This window comes from Falco peregrinus, chromosome 5 (genome assembly GCF_023634155.1).
Source record: "Falco peregrinus isolate bFalPer1 chromosome 5, bFalPer1.pri, whole genome shotgun sequence".
Lineage (NCBI taxonomy): Eukaryota > Metazoa > Chordata > Aves > Falconiformes > Falconidae > Falco > Falco peregrinus.
In genome coordinates, this window is record NC_073725.1 from 48,613,035 (window position 1) to 48,636,437 (window position 23,403).

General features: G+C 41.4%; 1 protein-coding gene across 2 annotated transcripts in view; it reads right to left on the bottom strand.

Annotated features, from left to right (window-relative positions):
• Window positions 1–10,411: 10,411 nt before the first annotated feature.
• The window catches only part of KIF5B (kinesin family member 5B), a 37,174-nt gene continuing 24,182 nt past the window's right edge, over window positions 10,412–23,403 (bottom strand). The window contains exons 15-26 of one of the 2 annotated variants that reach the window (XM_055805067.1): window positions 23,171–23,314; window positions 22,415–22,600; window positions 21,448–21,565; window positions 21,053–21,114; window positions 20,833–20,942; window positions 20,548–20,649; window positions 18,439–18,499; window positions 18,258–18,329; window positions 17,979–18,083; window positions 17,248–17,464; window positions 15,312–15,444; window positions 10,412–12,981 (exon numbers count right to left, since the gene is read on the bottom strand). In XM_055805067.1, coding sequence (XP_055661042.1) covers window positions 12,975–12,981; window positions 15,312–15,444; window positions 17,248–17,464; window positions 17,979–18,083; window positions 18,258–18,329; window positions 18,439–18,499; window positions 20,548–20,649; window positions 20,833–20,942; window positions 21,053–21,114; window positions 21,448–21,565; window positions 22,415–22,600; window positions 23,171–23,314 — 1,317 coding nt within the window. In that variant the 3' untranslated portion in view covers window positions 10,412–12,974. Of the gene's footprint in view, window positions 12,982–15,311; window positions 15,445–17,247; window positions 17,465–17,978; window positions 18,084–18,257; window positions 18,330–18,438; window positions 18,500–20,547; window positions 20,650–20,832; window positions 20,943–21,052; window positions 21,115–21,447; window positions 21,566–22,414; window positions 22,604–23,170; window positions 23,315–23,403 lie in introns of both variants that reach the window. The other variant, XM_055805066.1, reaches the window with a different exon arrangement.

Below are 23,403 nucleotides of genomic sequence, written 5' to 3' on the forward strand. Positions count from 1 at the left end.
GGGAAAGCAGGATGTAACAGAACTAGATCCTTACAAGGGCAGGGCAGGGCGCTGTGAGTACACCGACATGTTGGGTTATGACATTGTCTGAGGCTCCCCTTAGATGTGTGTGCTGGTCTATAATCTGCACTGCTGTAAAGATATAACAGGAGTTAAACTAAAAGGTGGTCTCAATCTTTTCTAAAATATCCGAGGTCAGTATGCATTCAGAACTTCCCGGTGGACACTGAATTTTCTGTTGATGATCCTGCCATGATGCTACCTATTGCTACTAGCAGCACCAGGCAAACTACTCCAGCTCTGCTCTGTAGAGGCTCTAAGCTATGCTAACACAATAAAACATTTGCTTAAGGTGAAAGGTTTTTCCCGGAAAATGTAGGGGCAGGAGAAGAAGTGAAATGGAGGAAAGAAAAGCTCTATACACCTGTATCCCTTCCCAGACCAATACAACACCCACTCCTTTGAAAAGAAGCCCCCTTGACTTTCCCCCAACCACATGAGGCATTTTGCCTTTGAAATTCTCTCCAGGCACACTAGGTTTTAGGTCTGCTCTTAGGAATGTACCTTACTTTTCCATTTCTGCTCTGACCACATAAAATTGCAAACCCTTCACGGTGATGCACTTGACCGGCTGAACTCAAAGCAAAGCATCATGGAGCCCCTCCTTAACCACACGGCAGACTGGTCCTTTCTGCTGACGTTTTACCCACCACCTCATCTCCCCAAATTTCTAAGCATTAAAGCAGAGAGGGACCTGCCCCGGCAGGGAGGTGCGCTTCAACCAGCAGAAACCGATAACGGCAGAAGTATTTTGCTGCGTCAAATCCCTGGCAGCACCATAGCTATATATTTTCCTGATGGTTATCTCCTTTCCTGGGGTGCTCTGTGGGTGCAGCACAGGGAAATCGTGTTTCACAAAGTCAGTGCCAACCCACGCCAACTTACCCCTTTATTCAGCGGCAACAAGGTCTTAGCATCTCTTCCAGCATCTCCTCCAGCAGCCAGCCCTTGGTAATGCCCACAGTGAAACGGAGGCACAATTCACTCTGCTGCTGTCAGGGATGGGCAGCTCATCTTTTCTCTCCCCTCCCTGTGCCTTGCATTCCCATTTTCCCCCGGGCTCTGGAGGAACAATCCTTGCCTTGTTCCCGCTCAGTGACCTGGCGCTGGGATTAACACGCATGAGCGGCTGCATCATCTGCACAGGGAAAAAATGCTGGGGCTGGGGCTGGGCATAAGTGGCCAGGGCAAAGGCAAAAGCATTTGCCCCAGCCACTTAGGCCTGGCCACAGCATCTGCTGGGGTGCATGGAGATTTAACATAACCCAGGAAAGACATTCCAAAAAACCCCTGACCCACCCTGGTTTTTGAGCAAAATGAAGAGGCTGATCTGTGAGGTTTCTTGGGTGGAAAGGGCATCTGCAGGGAAAGCCTCGTGCTGCGTTGTTGGTGGAGCTGCAGGGAGGAGGACTGCACAGAAGGGGGTCAGATAGGTGATACTTGCAGGAACAAAGCCCCTGGGTAACTTGCCCTTCAGCTGTAAGCTTGATTTCAATAATAATAATAAATGTAGGCCCTTTGTGGGGTGCTGCCAAGAACCTCAGCCCTGCCTGAGGCTGAGTGCCACAGGGAGACCTCCCACGCCAGGAGTGGGACTTGGAGAACACAAATGCCAACTGGGGGAACATGTCAAGGCTGCCGAAGCCTTTTGCACTTCATCTCCAACTGGGAAGCTGATGGGAACAGTTTCCAGCCCTTGCCTGGGGAGCAGTGGAGGAGCCCAAGGGAACAAGCCTGCCCTTCGCTTTCTGTGATTTTCTCAGGGCTGTGCTCTCCAGCACTTCCAAAGGGCTATTTTTTTCAGCTGCTGAGAAGGTGATGTCATGGTTTGAATCTCAAGGCATTTTTTAGAAATACTTTTTATACCCATATGCAGTTTCTTGCAGACTTGAAAAAGGCAGGCAGCTGCAGCTAGATCTGACTTTCCGCTCTGGCTGGAGGCTGAGGGAAGTTCTCCGCTTGTCTTGTGGAAAGCCCTAAGGGAAGGCAAGGGAGGCAACAGCATCCACCCACTGCTTCATTTGACTGTTACAGCACCACCATTTTCAAGTGCTAGCAGGATGCTACAGGATGAAGAAACACTGCTCCAAATGCCTTCAGAGCCCAACACTGGAGCTGGAAGAAGAGGGAAGAGCCATCCCACAACACAGGCCAGGTTACCCGCCGGTCCCCTGGTTCAGAGGTGACTTGTGCCTGAGTAGACATACCTGGGAAAATCTCTGAGAACAACTTGGTGGTGCTGACCCCACAGGGTTCTTTGGGCATCAGGATGCGCTTACAGAAAGTTATAATTTCAGTCTATGTCATTTCACCTTAATCCTTAGGCACATTTCAGGAGCACCTCTTGCCCCCCAGAGCTGAAGCAAGCCCTACTGCCATGGGCAGTGTTTGAGACCTCTGCCTGGCTGGGTAGCAGAGGGCAGGATGTAAATACATGCACTGTGGTGCCACTTCTCCGGGGTCTCTGCCCCCAGCCTGCCCATGATGCCTGCAGCCTGGCAGAGGATGGGAGCAATGCACAACCGGCAAAAATTACTCTTGAGATACCATGTGCTTCCACGTTATTCTCTTTCATGAGCTTCCACAGCAGATGTATCTGTCAAAAGATTTTGTTCCTATTGATTATTTACTGTATAAAATTAGAAAATTCAGAATTGGTTACAGAATAAAAGGTTATTAGCTGCTCAGTAATTTAAATTATCTGCTCCCCTTTACTCCCCTTTTTGTGGAGTTATGTTGACATTTGAAAAAAAAAAAAAAGTTCCGTTGCTATAGCTACCAAGATGAGCTTTCAGCCGTAAGATTATGATCAATAAAACATGCCAGATGTGGCTCCAAGAGCTTTCATTAATAAAAAACCCAAGAGTGATGAGAATCTCTAGAATAATTCTAGGGGACATAAATGAGATGCTTTTAAATAACTAATCTGATGAGAAGAAAAATGCAACTAGCACCCCTTAGATTTTATCCCAAGCACTAACTGAAGTATTGCTCTCACTGAGAACACATGCAGCAAAATAGCCTTTCAGAAACATGCAGCACGTACTGCTGAGTGCAAGAGAAAGGGGAACCCTCTGTTCTAAGAGGCTGCCTCTGGTCTGTTGCTGCCAGTGCTTCCCCTCCAGCAGAACTGCTGATGTGCAGAACAAAACTCTGGGGCAAGTCATAATAATGAAGGCTGGATTCCCTGTCCTTGCAAAATGTCTCCTTTGCAAGTTGTCTCAAAGAGCTCAGTATCTTGTTTCCTCTAGATTATCCACTCATATGTATTATAAATTCAAAAGAAAGACCCATTTGCTGTTGGGCCTAATGAAGGCCCACTAGCTATGCACCCAGTGGGAGGGCGCAAAAGTAGCAGAGGAGAAGCAGAGAGAGGAGCCTCAGAGCCAGGTCTTGCCTGAGGGCCAGCAGCTCCCTTCCCCGCAGCACGGCAGGGTGCTGAAAGGCTCTGGTCATCCTTCAGGCTTTTAATAGCCCTAAGATTCTCTCTGCTGTGGATGTCTGCTCTTGTCTGTTGGAGCTCTTTCATGCAACAGTTTCTAAACACCTCTGGGTCTGGTTCTCTGCAGCCTTGCCTTATCCTAGATTGCAAACCAAAGAACACAACAGAGCCAAACTCTACCCTTTGCCAGGCTGGCAGCCTGACCTCTACCAGCTTCATCAAAAAAGCACATGAACCAAGGGTCCTCTTCTTCATCTCCATGCATACTCATGCTCCTGCACTCAGGTGTGGATACAGTTCTCCTCCCCTGACAGCTCCTGCACAGGTTCCAGTTAGAGCTGGATGAAGAGCAGAAGGAAAATATTTGTTAAAACTAACTCATGCTTTTATGCTTATTTTTATGTGGCTATTTTTTTACGCATATTCTCTCACTTCCCAATTCCCAGCTCATTTTCACCAGTGTGTCTCCAGGTTATGAAACTCACTCCAAATTATGTGGATACTTTGAGTCCAATTCAAACATTCTGTATCTCTGATTAGCCCATAACAGGCGAGGTACTTGTCTGCTGCCATATTGTCATCGAATTATCCTGCACTGGAACTAGATGCCACTGTTTGTCACCATGGGAATGAAACATTAATTTAATGCTATCAGCATTTATTAGAGAGCAAGCCCATTGTAGGGGCTGCCAAGGGAAACTGACAGTCCTCTACAATAATGACCATGGGGAGGAAAAAATCCATTTCTCATTAGGAATGACTCTTCCCACCTCTCTCTTGCTTCTCAAGTGTCTGTGGAACAATGGAGACAAGTCAGCTGGAAATGAGGGAAAAATACAAAATGTCTCAAAGCTTCACCTATGAGTGGATTTGATGGTGATTCACCCACTGCCCAGGTCTGACTTTCTGCATCTTACATTGCTATTTTCCAGTTCAAATAAAGAAGTCAAGTTTTGTGACATTTCCAAATATTTTCCTGGGAAATAAATGGTTTAAATAAAGAGTGGAAAATGCCTAGGAGAATATTTTAGTACTTATTCAGAAACGTAATCTGCAGCTTTTCACCATATTTCAATGTTGAGATTTAATTCTATGCAGCTCTGTGGGATGAAAGAGTTTTACAGTCACTGCTCACATGTCACGATACAGAAAGACGCACAGAGGATCTGATCCCGGTGCACTTCTCCATGGCAAGCAGCGCTTGTTCTGCATGATGGCAGTAGAGCTAGTTGGGTCTTTAGCATAGGTAGGAACCCTACAGGTTTTCTTTAGGTGACTTTATAAAGGTCACACATCAGGGGAGTCCACCGTGATACCACACCTGAATAAAGTCCATAGGGTTTGTCCCCACAGGCAGGTGGACAGGCTGGGGACCAGGGTGCCGAGCAGCAGCCCTGCAGCAAGGGACATGGCAGCTCCAGCCCCGCAGCAAGGGACATGGCGGCAAGGGACATGGCGGCAAGGGACGTGGTGGCAAGGGACGTGGCGGCTGCGGGGGACGCCGGGCTCGGCTGAGCCAGCGAGGCGCCGCGAGGGCAGGAGCTGCCGCAGGGAAGGGCCGCAGGCCCGGGCAGCTGGTGTTCCTACGTACTCCGTGCCGAGGCGGCCAAAACCAGCTTTTCTGTTGCCTGATGAAGTGTCCCCTCTGAAATCGGGGATGGGGACGAGGTTTGTGGAATGGGAATGACCTGTACAAAAAAAACCGCGAAGACGTTTAGAGGAAGAAAAACAGCTGGGAACTTGAAGAAAACTAGTGAAGCCTCAGCCCTCAGACGAGACGGCTGCATGGCGGCCCGGCTACCGCCTGCCTGCTGGCCGGTGAATGTGAGGAACCGCCACCTCCCTGCGGGGAGAGGGGCACAGGAACGCCAGCGGGGAGCAGGGCCGCGCAGGCCCCCCGCCAGCCGCCGAGCACCCGGCCGGCCGCGGGCGGCCATTTGCGGCCGGCGGGGAGCGGCACCCCCCGCCCGCTCACAGCGCGGCCCGCGGGCCCCTGGCGCCCCCTCGCGGCGCCGGCCGCCAGCTTCGGCTGCCGAAGGGGCCCACCCGGCTGCCGCGCCGGGGTTCCAGCCGGTAACCGAAGGCCGAGGCAGGGGAGCGCAGGGAACTGACGGTCACTCCGCTGCAGCAGCTGGATCCCTGGGGCTGCGGGTCGCAGCGCACAAGGTCCCCGCTCCCGGGGCAGCCCTGCCCTTTCTCTCACACCCGCGGGGTTACAGGCACAGGAGGGGCGAGCTGGGGCAGCGCGGTCAGGCCGCTGGTGACCCGCTGGTGACAGCTGCCATCCCAGCCCCAGCCGGGGAGCTCTGGGTTGGCTGCCCCAAGCAGTGACAAGCGCGGCTCACACCTCATCGTGACCTCGGTGGTCTTTCCTGGGCAGCCAGAAGGACCTCAGCAATGGCAGAGGGAGAACTCTCCATTCCCTGTTGTAAACTGAACTTCGGACCTAGGACGTGTCACACACCAAACCGGGAACTTCTGTTCCTCCACAGCCCGGCCCGTATGTCTGCCCCGCCGGGCCCTGCGCTTCAGCTCCTCTCCTGTTCGGGGGCCCTGTGGCACGCGGCCTCAGGGTTTGAGAGAAAAACAGATCTGTAGGAGCAGGAAAATAAATTTATTTCAGGAAAAGCAGGCAGCTGCTCCCTTCCCCCAGCACACGGACCAGCCACACACGCTGGGGTCCCGAGGTGGGCAGGGGGAGCCCTCCAGCCCCCCGGGAAAGGTGGCTGGGGCTTCTGCCTGACCGCTTGCAAGCAAAGGGGCCTCTGCAAAACAACCTGCCAGGACGTGGAAAACCCAGCAAAGGGACAAGGCACAGCCCTGGAAGCGCATACGAAAGGATACCCTCTCCCCAAGAAGCTTCCCTTTTCCATCAGCAGCAGGAAGGGGAGTCACCCGGCTGCAGTCCCCGCTGCAAGCCAGGCCCTAGAAGCCACAGAGGGCACTGGGCTGCTGCACGCAGCTGGCACTGAAAGCAGAAAGGGCTCGCAGTAAGCTGTGGTTGAAACGAGCTTTCCCGGACAGAGGACTAAGATCTCTCATGGTTTCCGCCAAAGGGTATTTCTTGCAGTAAAAGCACTTAAAGAATCATTTACACCCTTTCAGGCAAAGACCAGCAGCGAATACTCTGTAAATACCTGCCTGTTAAGTGCCCTGTCATGACAGCGCAACACCCCAGGGGCTGATTGGAACTAGATGCGTTGATGGAGGCAGTAAGCGGGCAGGGTAACACCGGCATTTACACTTTGCTGAGCTAACTTACTTTTTAACACACTTTTTAATGCTGCTGCTGACAAAAGCCAAATCAAGCATCCACTGGAACAGCAAGTGGCTTTGCAGGGATCTCCAATATGGCGTTACCAGGTGTGAAGTGTATTTGTCTCCAACTGCAGGAGACAATTTGAGTTGATTTACAGGACAGGGCCTCCCAGGTATTTGTTACTCACAACAGATGCTGTGGAAATAGCTCTGCAAAATACACACCTGGGGGCACCTCCGAGTCATTTCCACACCCAGTTCTGTGGATTTAGGAATGCAGAGAATGTGGGTTGTGCTGCTCTCCTCACTTGCTGGAGGTACGCATCAACACTTCCCTTGGCACCTTAGGTGAAGACAATGATTTAGCTCTGTTCCACAATACCAGTATGCCTACAACAGACCCTTCAGGGGGTACGCTGCTGAAACACGCACCTGCAAGGCATGTGGGCTGCAGATATGCCACACCATGCTATGCAACACCCCTTTCTTTCCTCTTTATAGTCATTAGCCTCTTATTTTCCTTTTCAAAGGTGATTAGGCTAATTATGCTCTATTACAATAGTCTCGTTTGCATATATTTTTCTTCTTTTCTCTTGCATTATATTTTTCTTCTTCAGGTAACTCTTCTCCCAGTTACGCTGGATAGCCTAGCTGACCGATATCTTCTGCACCTTCAACTTCCATAATGAAACACAAGAAGGAGTTGGCAGATCAAATCACTCTCCCTGCCCAGTCTCACTGCACTTGTCATTCCCCCCAGCAAGGATTGGTTAAAGATAAAAAGATGAACAGTTCAGGAAGATTCATCAGCTCAGAACTCCACAGGCAGAAATTCTGACATACCCATCAGCCTTCATTAATCATCTTCCAGACGTGTTTTCTGTGTCATTTAGTGAGGTTATGCTACATATTGGCGTTTTGCACACAGCACATTAACTATAGTGATGCATTTTGACACTTCCTAAATTGGTGTTGCGAATTCCCAGTGCAATCGAGAGGGAAGCCACCCCCAGCCAGCCAACAGAACTGTCATGGTTTAACCCCAGCCAGCAGCTAAGTAGCACACAGCAGCTCACTCACTCCCCCGGCAGGATGGGGAGGAGAATTGGGGAAAAAGGTGAAACTCGAGGGTTGAGATAAGAACAATAAAATAATTGAAATAATATAAAACTTAAAAAAGAAAAAAATGAGAGAGAAGAAGGGAGGAATAAAATCCAAAGGGAAGGGGAAAAAACCCCGAAGCGATGCACTGCACAACTGCTCACCACACAGTGGCAGATGCCCAGCCAGTCCCTGAGCAGCAGCCGGCTGGCCCTGCCAACTCCCCCCAGTTTATGTACGCAGCATGACATCCTATGGTATGGAATATCCCCTTGGCTAGTTTGGGTCACCTGTCCTGGTCGTGTCCCTTCCCAGTTCTTGTGCCCCTCCAGCCCTCTCGCTGGCAGGGCCCGAGGAACTGAGAAGTCCTTGACAATACAAACACTACCCAGCAACAACTGAAAACATCAGTGCGCTATCAGCATTGCTCTCACACCAAATCCAAAACACAGCCCTGTACTAGCTACTGAACAGAAAAAAATAACTATCCCAGCCAAAACCAGGACATGAACAAACTTGTTCTGTCAATGAATTCCTTAGCAGTTTGTGGGTCATTACTTCAGGTAACTGCCGTTTTTCCTTTTCAGAGATGTAATAATATTTTTTCTTCATTTCAGAAGTAATTTCAGGTCATGCCATTGCTCATAAGAAACTTCAGCATGAAATTTACTTTCCTTTTTGAGCATCCCTTAGTCCTTGTCTGCAATTAAAAGGGTTTGAGTTAGTCATCCCCTAGCAGAGATACAGATATATTAAAGAATGAGCATTTCACTAGTGTGACTGAGACATCTTCCATTAATAGGATACATTATGAAATATTTTATATCAGATTAGCTCATTATTGAGCAGTTTTACAGATGCCATTTCTCCTTCCTGAGATCTCTTCTTTCATATAACTACTGGCAGACTTAAATCTAGACCTCCTTTATGCCTTTTGAATATATATTTATATATCAAAGCTCTATAAATTTAGCTAAATTTTTTTCTGAGAAAATTATCCAGAAGATGATCGCAGTCTCAAACAACTAGATTGCTCCTTAAAAAACAGCAGTACAATAGAACTCGGGAAAAGTAGAAACAACTGTTACAGATTACTGGGAAAGGAAAATGAGTCCTGGAAAAAAAAAAAAAAGAGGTCTACAAAAGTCCAGGTGGCACAGAAATGTTGGAAAGGGATTAGTCTCTCTCAAACAAGAATGAGGAGCCATCAAATCAGCAGAAGCCAAGTTAAAAAAAAAAAAAAAAAAAAGGCTCACGATAAGCCATGGGAATTCCTTTTCAACTGAAACCAAGACAAGTTCACATGGATTCCAAAGACAACTGTCCAAGCATGTGGATAAAAGGGAGAACTTTGAGCATCACCATACGGACAACTGACACCATACTCAGGAAAGCCCAAGCTGACACATCTAGAGAAGACTACTGAGAGGAATCATCACACTTGACTGATTTTCTAGGCAACTCATATATCTGGCATCTCTGACCCATTTTTTGTGCATCCCAAAACAGGTAAATGCATTGTCACCTCAGAAAAATCTTTGAAATTGGACTTTTAAGTTGCTCAGGAACCAAATGCAAATACACATCACGTGCCCAAACCCTGATCAGCTTCTACGCTTTTCATTTCAAAGAACAAGCATGGAATTTAGGTGCATCTATACTTCCTTGGTTGCCAGTACGCCTGAATTAAGGCAAATCTCCTCTAGTTCTTTAATTTCCTTCTGCTCCTGGAAAGAAGCAAGCACAGCTGTCTGTAACCTGACTTCAGCTTACTCTAAAATGCAACCATTTAAAAAACCCACACCAACCAATACCAAGACCCTCGATGAAAAGGATGTACTAATAATCTTAAGTATCTAACTCCCAATCACAGCTAAGAATAACACGTAAACATGGCTTAAGGAGAGCTGGGTGTATTGGTGTGGGTTCGGGGTTTGTTCTACAGGTCTGTCTGTTGAAGAGCAGCTGAATGCTAAGACAGAGATAAGTGTTCTGGAAGCAAAACAGCTGCTTTGAGCAAAAGAAATCTCTCCTTTAAGAGAAGAGTGACCTTATGCCCATACCTTATGCCAAGGGTATGTCTCTTACTGTATCCAAGTTAGATAGGGTGGAAGTTGATGTTTAGAAAAAACCCCATACACAACCAATAGAAGCCATTAAAAATGGCTATTATGTTGGCATTTTTATGAACTACATGAGCGTATGTAATCCCCCAGTTAATTTAAAGAGGTTCAAATTCCAATATACCATGACTGCAATAAATTTTTGAACATTTCCACAGGCATCAGCTGTTGGGGTTTTTTTGTTCTTTTGTTTGGTTTGGGTTTTTTTTGTTTGTGTGTCTTTGCTATAGTGAACAGTCTTTTGAAAACTAAGACTTATTTATATTTGTGTGTGGGAAAGCTTACTTGTATTAACAAACACTGGAATAAGAGGTTACAGACAGCAGGAGATCACTGTTTACAGAGATAGCTGGGTATGAAACCTATCAAGTGAGAAGTACTATACAAAGACACTTTAACAAACAGGTGTAGAGACTGAATAAATGCATGAAGTTCAAAGATTTTTCTTCTCTTTATTTAAACACAAATACATTTACAGCATGCAGGTAAGTTAAAACTATATGGCGTCTTCCCCAAACCAATTGTTTTAATGCATCTTAAGTGTACTGAAGTTAAATCGTGTTCCACAGGTAGACTTGTCCTCATGTCAAATTTAGTTACACACAGTAGTGAGTCAGCATTTAAGTTATGTAAATAATTTAGTTGTTCACCAGAAATAAATACTATTTCACCGTGTTCCTATCCTAAACCATCTTTTTAAAAATATGATCTAGAGGAACATAAAAGAACCATTCAAAGACTGCAAGTTGAAACAGCAGTGTTGAACATTCCCTGTATAGACTGAGTATTTTAATTTACAAAAAACAATAATTGTCCTGACCGGCTGACCCAAGACAGCCAAACCAGAAAGCAAAAAAATTGGTGGTTTTTTTTTTTTTTTGTCTTTTTTTACATTTTAAGAGGCAGGTCTTGGTAAACTTCATAAAAGGTTTAAAATAAAAAAAAAAAGTTTAAATATAAAAAGGTGATGTACACTGAGCTATAGGCTAGTTACCTTTTTTTTTTTTTTTTTTTTATAAACACAGCAATTTTCAGCACCAAAACCTATGATAATTACCTACAGGAACAAAACCCCCATTCACAGGCATGAGAAAAAAATCCTGCTTCATTTGAATGCATTTTAATGAAAGTGGGGTTTTTTATTTTTATGATTGCATATTAACAAATGAAGGTCTGAAAACCTGTAGTTAATGTTGAGAAAGATAACGGACAGTGCTGCTTCCATTATGAGAAAATCCATTCGAAGTTTGCTGTTCCTTAATTTTTCTTTCCTCAGTATGCTCTCTTTAATCATGCTGTAAAACAACTGCAAGTTTGGAGTGTTTGGCAGCCTTAATGAACAGAAGAGTCTTAAAAGCTGAAAACTCCAAAATAGTGAGATTTTTGCCTGATACACTCAACCTTTAAAAATCAAACTATTAAAAATTCAGACTACTGTAGATATAGAAAAAAGTGGTTCAAGGTCTAAAATCTGACTACACTCCATCATAATATAAATATTTTGTCTATTTATAAAAGTTGAAAGTGATCTGCTGTCTGAACAGTCATTGGGTCTCTACTGTTTCCACAATAACTGATGAATACCCAGAAAAAAAATAAAAATCATCAAGCCAGCACACAAAGTGGTACCAACTGCATATGGAAAGCTCACTGAATTCTTTCAGTAGTATTAAGTTCCTTCTCTCTTGAAGACCTGGTAACTAATTTCTATCCAGAAGGTGGCTGTTCTAAAAATTATAGTGGCTAAACCCTATGAATAAGTTAGGCAAATTATACTATAAAATTTAAAAACCCAGATTCAGCTCAGTGGTAGTACTGAAACTCAAAACCAAAGAAACCCCATGTTTCATTGTTAGCCACTTTACAGGACTTTATTGCAAAGAGAAGAAAAATAGTCAACAACTACTACTTTGGACATTTCATATACCTACTTACAAATGGATTACAAATACAATTCAGGGTAGCACTTTATTTTTTATTTTTAAACACATGTCTCTGGGATTTCCAGATACACCAGTTTTAAAAAGTTGTATCTTTTATTACTGTATCCGAATTCATTGACCAGTTGCTGAAAAAAAATTTAATTAGTTAAAATTTTAGACAAAGATTCCAGTACTGTATATGTAGTGGAATATAAAGTTAAATTTTAGGTCGTGCTCACTTCACTATTATAAAATAGCGAGAGTGAACCACCACAGATACAGACAAATGGATAGACAGGCTCATCAGAATGAAGCAGAATGTTTTCACTCCACCAGACTGTACTGTGTGTAGAATCAGGAACAGGACAGATGGGATAATCCATTGCCAAAGTATTTTTTGTAAACTTAAGTTTACTCTTATTACTGTACAATATTTAATTCTAAATTACCCGATAAACGGGCATTTAATCAGATAACAGTTAAACAGCCTTGTTCATATTGAACTCTTTAGTTCTGTGGTGTAGCAATTGCAGTGCCTTATGGCAGCTGTCATAAGCACACTTCAGTATTCTTACACTGTACAAATAAATTTAGTTCCAATGCTCTAATGTAGCATTCCAAAAGAAAACTGTAGAGCAGAGTGCCATTCTAACTCAGTGGGACATGTAGTGTGAAGTGATAAAAACGAAAGTATACTTAAACACTGTTGCACATTCCCTAAGACAGTAAGATGTACACAAATTAAGCTAGAAAATTTGAACTAAGATTTTCTCAACGTACATTCAGCTTGGCACAGTGCGGACTAAATTTAAGACATGAAAGACAAACTGTGTAATGAGCAGAGCTACACTTTAAGTAACATGTCATTTTTCAAGACACCAAAATTGCACTCTTTTGGTTTTTTTGGGAATCAGTTAGCAGAACTTGTAGAAGGGGGAAGAGCTGTACAGGCCAGGTATAATTTATACATTTTCAAAAAATAATCCTACAGTCCCCAAAGGGAGAGATTTCGTCATGGAATGACTCCCTCTACACGATATCCAATCCTCCTCACGCTGCATTTACTTTTCAGCAACTGTAAGTGAGAAGAACAACAAGAGTTAAGTGCTTGTACCTCATAAGCCAAAAAGACCAAGTCATTAATGTTTACAGTGGACTGTATTCACCATTTACATACCCTTTAAGAGTCCAATTCTTAGACTACTGAGGCAAGTGCTAATAAAACATCTACTCCAGAATAAGAAACTACACAAACACAACACAACAGCTGGTAACTGTTACCATCAACTTTCCAGCACGATAAACTGACTGGGTATCCAATCTTGGTTGCCTTAACAAAGTAAACATTACAAAGACAAAGCAATTATAACCCAACTTCATTTCCCATGACTGTTGTTACTTTTCCAGACCACTGAGAATTGTCTCAATACCCCCCATCAGCTGCTGCAAAATTTTGCCTTTGCTGTTTTGGGAAGATGAAATGGGAATGAAGAGATCATTTGGCATTAATTATCCTAAAAAAGTTTGATTTGCAGAAAGAAATAACAATTTACCACCTCTGTATTTCTTTAATGTTTCCAGAATAATTTGTTAAATGGTGGTCGTCAAATGTAAAACACTACATCAGGTTCCTATTGTAGCAAAAGTTTAAATGATACCAGCTACCTGAGTATTCACAGATTTATATTCAATAGTAAAATAAAGTTGTAAAAAGTTTTGTTCCTTTACTTCCATAAGGGACATGTTCTTCCAAAAATAAGATAGGAAAGTTGAAATTAATTTCAATCACTCTCCTGCCTTTAAGCGTTAAACTCTGCGTGGTTCTACAGCAACAGGTAACATGCTGACATTAGAATTGCACAAAAGCTTTACAAATGCTTAAGGGACTCTGTAAGCATATTATGTGGGAGTTTCTTGGTTTGTTTGTTAAAAAAGTGTTCTAGCCAGCACTTAGCAATTTTCCACTCCTTCATGATTTATCTACATATAGTCCAAAAGTCAAAGTGCTAAGTCTCCTATTTGAACTCCCCAGGACCAACAGCGAAAGCTTTTCTCCAAAGCAAGGTGCAAGCTCAAAATTTAGTGATTTATTCCTGATTATACCAACTATTATAAATACTCCTAAAGAAGTATAAGATTAAATAGTCTCTCTTCAGTTAGAATTCTAGGCAGCACCATAGCACGTGCAAAGTCATGCTAAAGTAGGCATCTAAAATAAATTGAGTCAATCATACCTTGAAACGTCTCTACATTGGACAGCTGAGCTAGACTGCCGCCTTTGTGGTCAAAGTAGCTATCTGAAGATTAATTTCACCATACTAACACAATCAAGAATCCATGAATTGCCAGCTTCTTAGTCATTCAAGGCAAATGTTATTCAAAGTTAAAGTACCTTCACTTCAACCTCTTATTTACTAAGAGACACTATTGAACAGAACCAGGTACCCTAATTAGTACTACAGCCTGATTTTCTCTAAATTGGAGAGAAAGTTTTGAGAAGTCAGTCAGCTAATAAAAAGAAACAAATGGAAACAAGATTGATGTAAGCTGCTCTGGAGCCCTTCAGAGAAAAAGGGCCCAGGATTCAAGCACCACACAATCATTTTAAGAGTATTTTCAAACTGAAGATGCTGATAACCTTAGCTAAGGGAATGCCTAGAAGACATTTATACCAACACTCAAAAGTGAAGACTCCAACAGAGAATGCAGCAAAGCATTATTATTAGGTGACGAACAGACCAGCTACAACACAGACTTTTTAATTAGAGAGATGCGATTCTGTGAGCAACTTAAGTACCATGTATCTGTAACTAATTAGGAGATTAGAGACATGTTCAAGTAAGTGGACATATTATTTCAATTACTGTAACTGTATTTAGGCAGGCTAACATTTTAATTTTACCTGATGAAGACATTAATTTTTCCATTAAATACTTTAAAATTACTGATACATGAAGCAGTGTGCAAACATAAGAACGGCAAGTAAACAACACATAAGAACAGGTTCATTTTTTGTTTCATTACCAAATCTTTTCTGAAGAACACCATATTTTAAAAGAATTTAAACTGTCCACTCCTTTCCCAAACAGTAGCTATTGGCTGTGACTGGGAACTACCTCCAACCGATTGTTTTCACATTTTGTTCTACTCCAGCACAACTCCAGAACTACCATTTCAGAGCAAACACTAGTTGTTACAACAAAACCAGAAGCAGCCTTAGTCAGATGTACAGGTAGTACTGTTCCTCTAACTATAAAATTCTGTTTAAAAAAAAAAAAAAAAAAGGTCAGATTTATTCCAGTGATTTTATGCCACAGAATGAACTGTAACCAAACTAATACAAAGCTGTTTAATCACACCTTTAAAAAAAAACAAAACAACAAAACTCTTACAAGACAAACTTACACTTTGTCTTGCCGTCCTCCACCTCCACGTACTGCAACCGGCTGGCTGTTTTGAGTGAACACACCACCACCACGAATTGCATTTGGATGAGTTGGAGAAGCTGCTGGGTGCTGGCCAGGACGGATAGGCTTAGCTGCAGGAAAAGAAACATGCTTTACAAATATATACATCACAATTTTACCTTTGATTATTCAAATTTGCTAATGCTTTATGTTACAGTAGCCCAAATGTAATAATCAAGATTGAATGCACTTTGAATAAGAAAAGAAGTTTAGGAGATGGTATTCCGAGATCCAACAGGTAAGCGTCAACTACAAAACACCCTAAAAAAATAGACAAGGTTATGCTTTTATCATCCCTATTAGAATTAAAGCTAGCAAACCTTTTGATAATACATGTGAAGATAATGATTATCTGTCCCACCTAATGTACTTCCCTCTAAGCATCCCATTTCTTGGCTACATGAACTCCAATAAGACACATCGCTAGACAAAGTTCCACAAGGGTTGTGTTCCTGTAAGGAATCATTATACCCTGCTGTATTTCCTACATCTACTTGATTGATAAGCCCCTAGTTACTCTGCTCTGCAAAGTGGTTCTGCATACCTATTACTCCACAGGTAACACTGTTTTATCAGTTTCTTACCACCACACAGAAATAAAACTTGCTCTGTTACTGAATTCAAAAAAAAGTAGTTTTGACAGGTAATTCACAGGTTGCATGCACTTTGATAAACTATACTTTCGATCAGTTTTGCACTAGCTCGTAACAGGACATGTCCAACAGTATGACTTTACAAAGTTCTGTAACAGTAAACAAGCATTTAAAGTTTCAGCAGGTAAGAGTGGATATAAAGTACCTACAGATAGCAACTGCATCAGAGAAACGCGTCTCAGTTTCTGCCTCACAGGAAGCCGATCTCCAGTAAGACATGAGTAGGCTCATCTAGACATTTAAGTGCAAGAGGTTTTATACCTGTGGTAAGCTCACTAGAATATTCTGTTTGTCTTCTTTGAGATCATGTGAGAGAAAAGGTACGACAGGAAAGCACCTGTCTTCAAGCTGCCACTCGAAGTGACCAAGAAAAAAATATGTGTAACTTTATTCTGCAACAGCTCTTTGCAGACCTACAGAATATGAGCAAAATACAACTGCAATGCTTATTTTAGTTGCATTAGCATTTAACAGAAGTGTATTGATTACTGAATAAGAAGTAACTATGTAATAGGCACAGTTAAGTCCTCCACAGGTCACACATCCTCTAGGCCCTCAGCACTTGAAAGGATAAGGGCAGGTGGAGGACCAAGGGAATAACACTGTCTTCCCACCACACAGCAAGAAGCAATCCCAGCTACTGCAAATTTCCAGTTTTTCCATTCTTTTTCCCTAGGCAGGGCTATGGAGTTCTGTATGTTTTGGAACAAAGAACTGAAGAGGTAATTAGGGATCTTAGTATGTTAGTTGTGGGTTTCTGTTTGCCCCTCTTCCCCACAAGATCAAGAGACAGCAAGATGATTTTGTTGTTGTTGTTGTAGGTGATGGCTTAAATCTGTCTCCTTGCTTTGGAATATCTACTTAGTCTTAGGAACTGGAGTGACGTTACAGACTTAAGACTCGCAATCATTGTACTGTTTTGTTCTAGGAAATGGAATACACATTCAGGCTAGAATTCTAGGATGGTAAGCCTTTTCCAGCGTGTACAAAAATCCAGCTACCAGGAAAAGAACCTTTTAAAATAAATAAAAGACACCCCAAACAACCACGCACCACCACACACACAATTACAGTCTATAAACCAAAATATAACTCATGGTAGAAAATACATCAAGTTCACGCATGCAGTTCCAACTAGGATTGAAAAATGCACACATGCACAAAGATCAAAAATATCAGGAGACAGACAATGCTTTAGGGGGCAAGGGATTCTTTACTAACCAATTTGTGCAGAATGTCCTCTTCTGGCCATATTCTTGGATCTTACTGCTTCCTTTATACGATCTACTTCCTGCTGATACCGTTTGCGATCACGAGAAGCATTTTCTTTGGCTTCCTTCAGTGCAGACTCCAAAGCTTTGACTCTTTCAGCTGTAGCTCTAAGTCGCTTCTCCAGTTTAGGAAGTTCACAGCGAAGATCTGCATTATCACGTACCAGCTACAAACCCAGAAACAATTATTTTCTTGGTAGTTCTCTTCATAGGGAGAGCTAACAAAACACCCTCCTGCCCCTACACAGGCAAAACAGTAGGGCTACTATATTATCTTTGCTTAAGCTTTTAGCAAATCTAATAGTTCATCAGTAAGACTGTAATTTGAAAGTCAGTCATGTGGAAGAACATGCTACTCAACATAAGCACTTGGTCTATATACTTCTTCAGTCAAAACCAGGCAAGCATCCTCTAAACCGAATTCTAACCCTAAACACTAACTTGGACCTTCTTCAATTTAAATGCAGCTGTTTCATTACACACCCTACATACCTAAAACAGTTACTAATTTACTTTACAGGAAAACTTTAGTCTATTGTTTTATATCGAGACACACTGAAGATGTAGAAGTATTTAATTATGAAAGTGATTTTACAACCAACATGCATTTAGTCACGTCTATAATAATGCACCTTAAGTAGCCTGTTTTTAATTAGAACTTGAAATAGAGCTTCATTGTACCTGCTTGTGAACCTTTGTAAGCTGTTCAAGATTATTCTCAAGGAAGGAAATCTTCTGCTTTTGTGCAGCGCTGCCTCCTGTATCATCTGAGTCAATCTCAGCACTCTGCAGTAACAAAGGCATGGGGAGGGAACGGAAGGCTGAGCACAAATCTGAACTCGTGCATTAAGATCAAGCCAGAAAAATTACAATGCATAAAGACAGTTCCTCATTTAGTCCTAAACTTAAATTTATGTAGCATTCTCAGAAACACCAGGTTTTGCTACAGCACCACATTACCTTTTTCACTCTAGTAGCCAGATCTTGAACAAACAGCTTCCGAAGATTGTGAAGAGTCTGAAGTTCTTTTGCCTACAGTTAAGGGCAATTAAACAAAAAATTAACAAAAATAACTCTGAAAGGGGAAAAAAAAAAAAGCAGCAAGTATTGACATTTGTTTTGGAATATACTCTTAGCTTACCACAGTCTCTTCCAAACCCTTTAAGTCTTGCCTTGCTTGTTCCCGTCTGTCCTGCATAACCCTAAAAGAGAATAAATTAACCCTGACACATTCCAGCAAAATTGGAAATTTTAATGTTTTAGGAGACTAAAGTGATAAACGCTGCATGGTACAAATGAAAAACGTCTTCCAGCTGAAGTCCTCAATTATGGATGTAGCCAACAGATGACAGCACACTCAGAAATCCATATGAGGTGGGAGTGGGGGAGTTGCAGGAGGAAGAGAGGGAAGTACTTTTAATATTGAAAAAATACAAACAAGTATGTTCACATGCATAAATTATAAGTTTCTAAAATAGGTAAAGAAAGACTATCAGAGTCAAGTCCAAGATGAATACTTCAGGAGATCTTACCCTACAAATGTTCTAGCTCTACTAGCTGAGATGGTATCACATGGCAGATTAAGGATCTTTTCTTTATTTTGTTCTACCATTTCACCACTCTACACATTTGCCAAAGCTAGCATCATAAACAGCGATCTCAGTTCACAGGAATATACCCTCACGATTATCACCCTACAGGGCTTCTGTCTTCCAATTTAATGTGAAAGTGTTTACTACACTGCTAATGTTCTCTCTCAAAATTATAAGGCAGTGCAATCACTAAGATGACAGGATACAGGAAAGAGATGTGGACTTTTCTTTTTATGACTCAAAAGTTGGAACAGGAAGGCCAGGGACTGCATGAAAATGAAGTGTTTCTACTAAGTAGCCAAAAAGCTGCTTTTCCTCTTGAAACCTCTCTTTACTTGGCCAGTTCCACTACTAAATGATTAAACATTTGAGGTAATAAAATATTCTAAAGAATATCTCAGCATCCTAACCATTTTCCGGACCTGGAAAAGTAGTTCCAGGCATCTTATATAACTCTAAGTTATATATAAACTATAAAAAACAAGTTAATAACCTGCATTTTCTGGCCCGCCATTTGCCATGCACATTTATGACATACAGTATATAATATATACTGTATATATTATAGTATATAATAACTGGATTCAAAAAGGCTGGGGGAGGACACAGAATACCAAACTAATTCTGAATGCTTCTTTGCAAGCCTTTTGAAAAGGGAAGTTTCTAATATAGCACGTGCCTTTAACAGATCAATACTTTATATAGTTTAGCTTGTAAACCTAAATAAGGATTAATAATGTGGTATGTATACTAAATCTTACAAGACAAGAAAACCTATTGTAACTTTCATAACCATTGTGACATATAAATAAATTAGAATAAGATGGATTAGTAAAACCAGAGTACTGTTAAAATCTTAGCCAGTTAAAGCAACATCGTATTTCACAGTAAGGCTAAAAGAAAAAAAAAAGTGTTGCTTATTGGATATCAGTATAGACCAGTCGGGTCCCTCCAATTATTTCAAATTCTATGATAAAAACTTGAAAGCCACTGCGTGTTTTTAAACACGGCCAAAAAGCATGCATTTTTTAAGTTTTAAGTATAAAGTATTGTTTTAACTTCTGTAAAGATGAATTCATATATACCAGAAAGGGGTCGCTACTGATATTCTAGAAACATTTCCAGGAGATTATGGTCTGATTTCTACAAGTTGAGAACTGTTTTTCAGCTTGACCCTTGGATACGTACCTGCAAGCAGAATCCAGTTCTAATTTTTGCATTAACTTTTCAGTCTCTAATTCACTAGTACACTGACTGTACTTAGTTACTCAATGAAGTATGCAGCTCTTTAATCTCAAGAATAAGCCCGTTAGAACCATGCAACTCGTTAAATCACACAAGAACAAAAAAACCTAGGGTAAGGGAACTGTTACAAGCCTCTTCCAGTCTTAAAGCATGCAATACTTAGCTGCAAATTGGGAAGTTAATCACTCCAACCCATAACATTAACAAAGGAAAAGTTGTGGCCATCACATTATTTTACTTCCAATTTCAAATATTAAGGCAGTGCAAAGGTTTAAAAAAATCATCAAGTTCAAGAAGGCTCTGGAACCTCTAACAGGCACATACAGTGAGAGCCACTTCATCATATTAGGTCATTAGTTTTTAAAATGCAAGTGTTCCCACACACATTTGTTTAATGCACCATTATCACTTACGTAAGCTCATGCAGTTTTCTACTTTTTTCCTGATCAGTCGCTTTTAACTTCTCATGTTCAACTCTAAGACGTTCCTGTTCAAGCATCATCTTCTGGTTTTGGCTGAACACAGAAAGCAAATATTATATGAACTGAACCTGTCAAACACAACATTCAGTAAAGCAACACAAGTTAGAAAGACACTGCTAGAGGAAACCTTTGCCGCTTCTTTCCCACCATGCTGTGTTTCTGTACTTGCATGGTCCAGAGCCATTTGGCATTACTAAAATAATGACAATTACGTACTCTTGAAGTTCAGTGATAAGTTTCTCCTTTGCATCAACTTCATCTCTTAGGCTACTGATTTGTTTCTGATGCGTCTCACGATGGCTCTGAATTTGCTGTTCCACAGCTTGCTATTAGAAAAAACAGTATCTATTACATTTCAGGCAGTTACCATACTTTACTTTGTTGTTGTTTGTTTAAAAAAAAAAAACAAACAAAAAAGCCAATGAAATTAACTTACCTTGACTTCATTTGCAGTTTGAACCTTATTCAAGTGCTCTTTCTCCATCTCATGGACTTTTTCTAGTAGATATAGAGGAGAGAAAACACATTTCAACCAGGTAAACAGGCAATCACAGGAAAGATGGAGTTAATTCCACCTTCCCTTCCCAACACCTAAAAATCTGGAAGGAGCCCCCTCCCACCACAAACATCAATTAAATCAGTATCATCTTTAACTTAATGCTATCCATATTAGTTTGCTGTTTGAAACATGTTCTCCCGTTGATTAATTCTACATGTTCAGAGCCAAAAGCCATTCTATAGCTCTGCCCTTCAATCTAAATAGAACAATTCCCTGTTTAGCACTATATACTTAAAACGGTGGTGGCTGGGGTGTAGGGAGGCAGCTCCTACCCTGTGCTCGAAGTTGAACTAATTCTTCATTAAGGGAATCCACAGACTCTTCTAGTTGTCTCTTTTTCTGTTCCACGTTCTGAAGATATTCAGTCAACGACTTGATCTTGGCTTCATGCTTGTAGAATGAAAAGATTCATTTACTTGAGAACTAGGTATCACAGAATTACATCTGCATAAACAGTTTATACTTATTTTTAAAACAAGTAACCTGATGTCAAAACAAAAATGGTGCCAACTAAACTAAGAAGAATATGACTACTCAGGTAGACCTGTAACGTAGCCTGTAAGACAACATCTTTATTCTGGATTGGAACGAAATACATTTTTGGCTGGGAGATGTTTTGAATGTTAAATACTATCAGAGGCAAGAGAGGCCTACTGTATTTAGAAGGCTGCACTGAACTATGCATCTCAAAAAAACAAGTGACCATCTGTACGTAAAACAAAATATAGAAAAATTAAATTGCATATGTAGATCACAATTTTCAGAAGTGTTAGAAGTCATGTTACTGACCTTTTCTAACAATCTCATTAAAATGGCCTTTCTTGCATTACAAGTAAGTTTAATGTGCTATGCAAGCCTACCGTAATTTTATTGTGCTATTGCTACCTTTCCCAACTTCCATCTTGCTGCATTAGTAGGCAGAGTGCTCACTAGCCACTGCTTCTGTAAGACTTGTACTTGTAAATGTTCCTGTGATGGAGAACATATGGACCCCACTATTTAATACAAGTGCTAAAAAAGCATTATCAGGCTACAGATATATTGCAGAAATTCTAACACCCTGTCACAAAATTACACAGAAGCATCAAAACTGAAGAGAGCATACAGAGCATACAGCTGAGTCTTGTGGCTGTTCGCTCACAAATGTATTTTGTTAGGTGTCAAAAACTGCAACTTTTCTTTCACCCAGCAGGTTAATGAATTCAAAAGAACATTTAGGAATACAAAAGAAACATTTACCTGTGAGATACGGAGCTGGCAGGCAGCCAACTCCTTTTCATTTTCTTCCATTTTCTTATTGCTTTCAGCTTGTGTGCCTTCTAACTGTTTGCAACGTTTTACCATTGTTTTTACTTCTGATTTCATTTTACTAATGTACAGTCTCGCAACCGTGAATTCTTCATCTATCATGCCAGTTCCCTCAGGCTGCTGAAAAGCGTGGAATGAACATTTAGAAAGCTCAGACAATGAAATAGAATTAAAGGCGAGCTGGAACAACTTTAAGTTTTCCTATTGGTTATTTAGAAGTCTGCACAAAGGTAATGAGTCCTTTGAAGAAGGAAATACAGTTCAGTATATATTTCTAATACTGCTCACATTCTTGTCCTACAGTGATCTTCCAGATTTATCTTTTCAGTTCCTCATTCCATTTTTAATGTTAGTATCTTCCTGATTGGCACTACAGGTCAGCATTAAATTTTGAAGACTATGTTGTTGATTACGACCACTTCATATAGCAGTTTAACAGTATGAATGAAAACACTGCTTCTGAGAAAAAAAAAAAAAAAAAAAAATCATACCTGCTTTTCCTTGTCTTTGAGGAATCAAATTCTATTTGGGACCTGATTGAGTCACAGTTTAACAACTTGGGCATAAGCTTATCCATTGCTTCATACACATAAGGCTTCCTCTAGTGGTTATTTTTACCATACTAAGAAAACTGACTCCACCTAGCCACAATGTATGTATGCAATACATGGCATTAAAAATCCTTACCTTGACATCATTATTTCCTACTGCAATTCCTATCTCTGCAAGATCTTTTAGTAAGGAGGCCATCATTTCTGTTGCTCGTTTCTTCTGATGGTTGGTCATTTCTTTAAGTTTCTGAAGCTCTGCATCTATACTGGCTAGAGTGACCTATAGTAAAAGAAGTTAAAAAAAAAAAACACACACAAAACCAACACACTTATTTTTAGAACTAATTTCATACTATTTATTTACATATA